The sequence below is a fragment of the Oryzias melastigma genome, linkage group LG16, assembly GCF_002922805.2.
Source record: "Oryzias melastigma strain HK-1 linkage group LG16, ASM292280v2, whole genome shotgun sequence".
Lineage (NCBI taxonomy): Eukaryota > Metazoa > Chordata > Actinopteri > Beloniformes > Adrianichthyidae > Oryzias > Oryzias melastigma.
Window position 1 is genome coordinate 28,234,302 of NC_050527.1, and position 1,760 is coordinate 28,236,061.

The following is a 1,760-nucleotide window of genomic DNA, read 5'->3' on the forward strand; positions in this document are numbered from 1 at the left end:
AGTGGTCATCACCTCAGAAGTGACAGGTAAAAAAAGATGCAGCCACGTGCACACAGCATGTGCACACGAATCCACACAGCGCTGTCACAGAGGCGGCGAGCCGCTCGGCGGCGGGAAGGTGCAGTCCCAGTTCCACACCCAGCTGGACGGGGAATCTCCCAGCAGCCACTGCGGTCCTTGTCAGTCAGATCCAGTCAGCTGACCTGGGGGGAGGGGTCCTTCAGCAAAGGAGCCCACGCCAAGAAGGTGGCGCCGCCAGCTCCCCCCGCCACAGCTGAGGGGGGAGGGGTGGTGCGCGGCGTCATACGTCCAGGAACAGGTCGGTGGGGGGGCTCCTCGGGGCTCCTCTCACCCTCTCCACCTTCTTGATGAGCTCAGAGACGACGCACACGGAGGAGGTGAGGGCCACCAGGAACAGCAGGTCTGTCAACGACAACACAGGTTTGAGTCCGCAGGTCTCTGCAGGTCGGCCGCACTCGGACTTTAGCCCTTTTAGACTTGCTAGTTCCTCCAAATCCAAGGATCTAAAAGTATATTAAAGCTCACGCCGCAGTCTGTCTGTGTGGCGTCGGCTCAACATCCAATCAAATTAGGGCGCCGCTGGAGTGATCCGACAGTCTAAACGTTTAAATTGCAGAAAAACAGATTTTCATTTGTATGTTTTCATTGGACAACACTGTTGAAACTCATGTGACACGATGAGACGTATCCAGTGTGTATCTTGTATAGTGTAGATGTGTTCTTCAAAATTACTCGTTATCTTGATAATTAGTTGAGATAAATGTTTAAGACAAACAAAAATTGTATCCAAAACAACAAAAAATCATATTTACAAAGGAAATGTTAAACGTAAAAGTAGATGAACAATTCATATGTTTAATTTAGCTCTTTGTATCAAACTGTACTCAGTCCAATATGAATCGGCCGTGTTTATAAAATATATCAGACACAATCAGTAATCAATATATCGACTCCTCTTCAGCCACAGACTTACCTGCAGATCACTGGTCTGTAGTGATGGGTTTAATCTCCAGACTTTATCCTGGTTCTCTCCCATCTCCACATTTCAAATGTGCTAAACTGGGTTTTTGTTATAGAGAAATCATTTTGGATTTTTGAAGAGGGGATTCATGAGCACAGAGGGAGTTTACAAAATACAGATCCTAAAAGCCCACATAGTCTTATGATTACTCTGTTTTTGAAATGACTTGAAACATTAATAGTAGGACTTGTGACTCGGGTTAAGACTTGACTCAGACTTGAGACTTGGAAAACCCTTGGTCTCACCTCTGGTATACAGTGTTACATTCTCAAACAGAGAAACTCCAACATTGTTCTGCTTCTCCTGGAGGACGTTTCAGTTTGGCCACTAGGTGGCGATTGCGCTGTAGCATTACACTTTATTCCAGAAGAAGAAGAAAGAATGAGGATAAAACGATGTTTTAGATCACAAATGGTCACTTAAAAAATATTTTCTTATAAGAGTTTAGAAAATTCATATAAAAATGTTCATCTAGTCAGAATGTATGTTTATGTCGACTGAGTGTTAGCATTAGCCATCCTATGAGAAATCCCATTATACCTTAGCATCAAGCTACTGGACTGTAGAATTCTGTGTTAGATCAATCTCTACGTTTATGGATTGATTATTGATCTTTTTAAACTTAGAAGGATTAAAATCATTTTTTTTAACCCAGACCTAGCATCTAATGCTTTTAAATGTAGTGGTAGAAGGTGGGGGCGGGGTCAGAGTAAGGGTT

General features: G+C 43.9%; 2 protein-coding genes across 3 annotated transcripts in view; both read right to left on the minus strand.

The window, feature by feature from the left end:
- Nucleotides 1-1,760, minus strand: part of sostdc1a (sclerostin domain containing 1a) — a 441,057-nt gene that overhangs the window by 242,081 nt on the left and 197,216 nt on the right. The gene's annotated exons all lie outside the window — the stretch shown is intronic.
- The window catches only part of atp2c1 (ATPase secretory pathway Ca2+ transporting 1), a 20,371-nt gene continuing 18,848 nt past the window's right edge, over nt 238-1,760 (minus strand). For both annotated transcript variants that reach the window (XM_024258373.2, XM_036215790.1), the window contains exon 27: nt 238-423. In XM_024258373.2, coding sequence (XP_024114141.1) covers nt 302-423 — 122 coding nt within the window. In that variant the 3' untranslated portion in view covers nt 238-301. The remainder of the gene's footprint in view (nt 424-1,760) is intronic.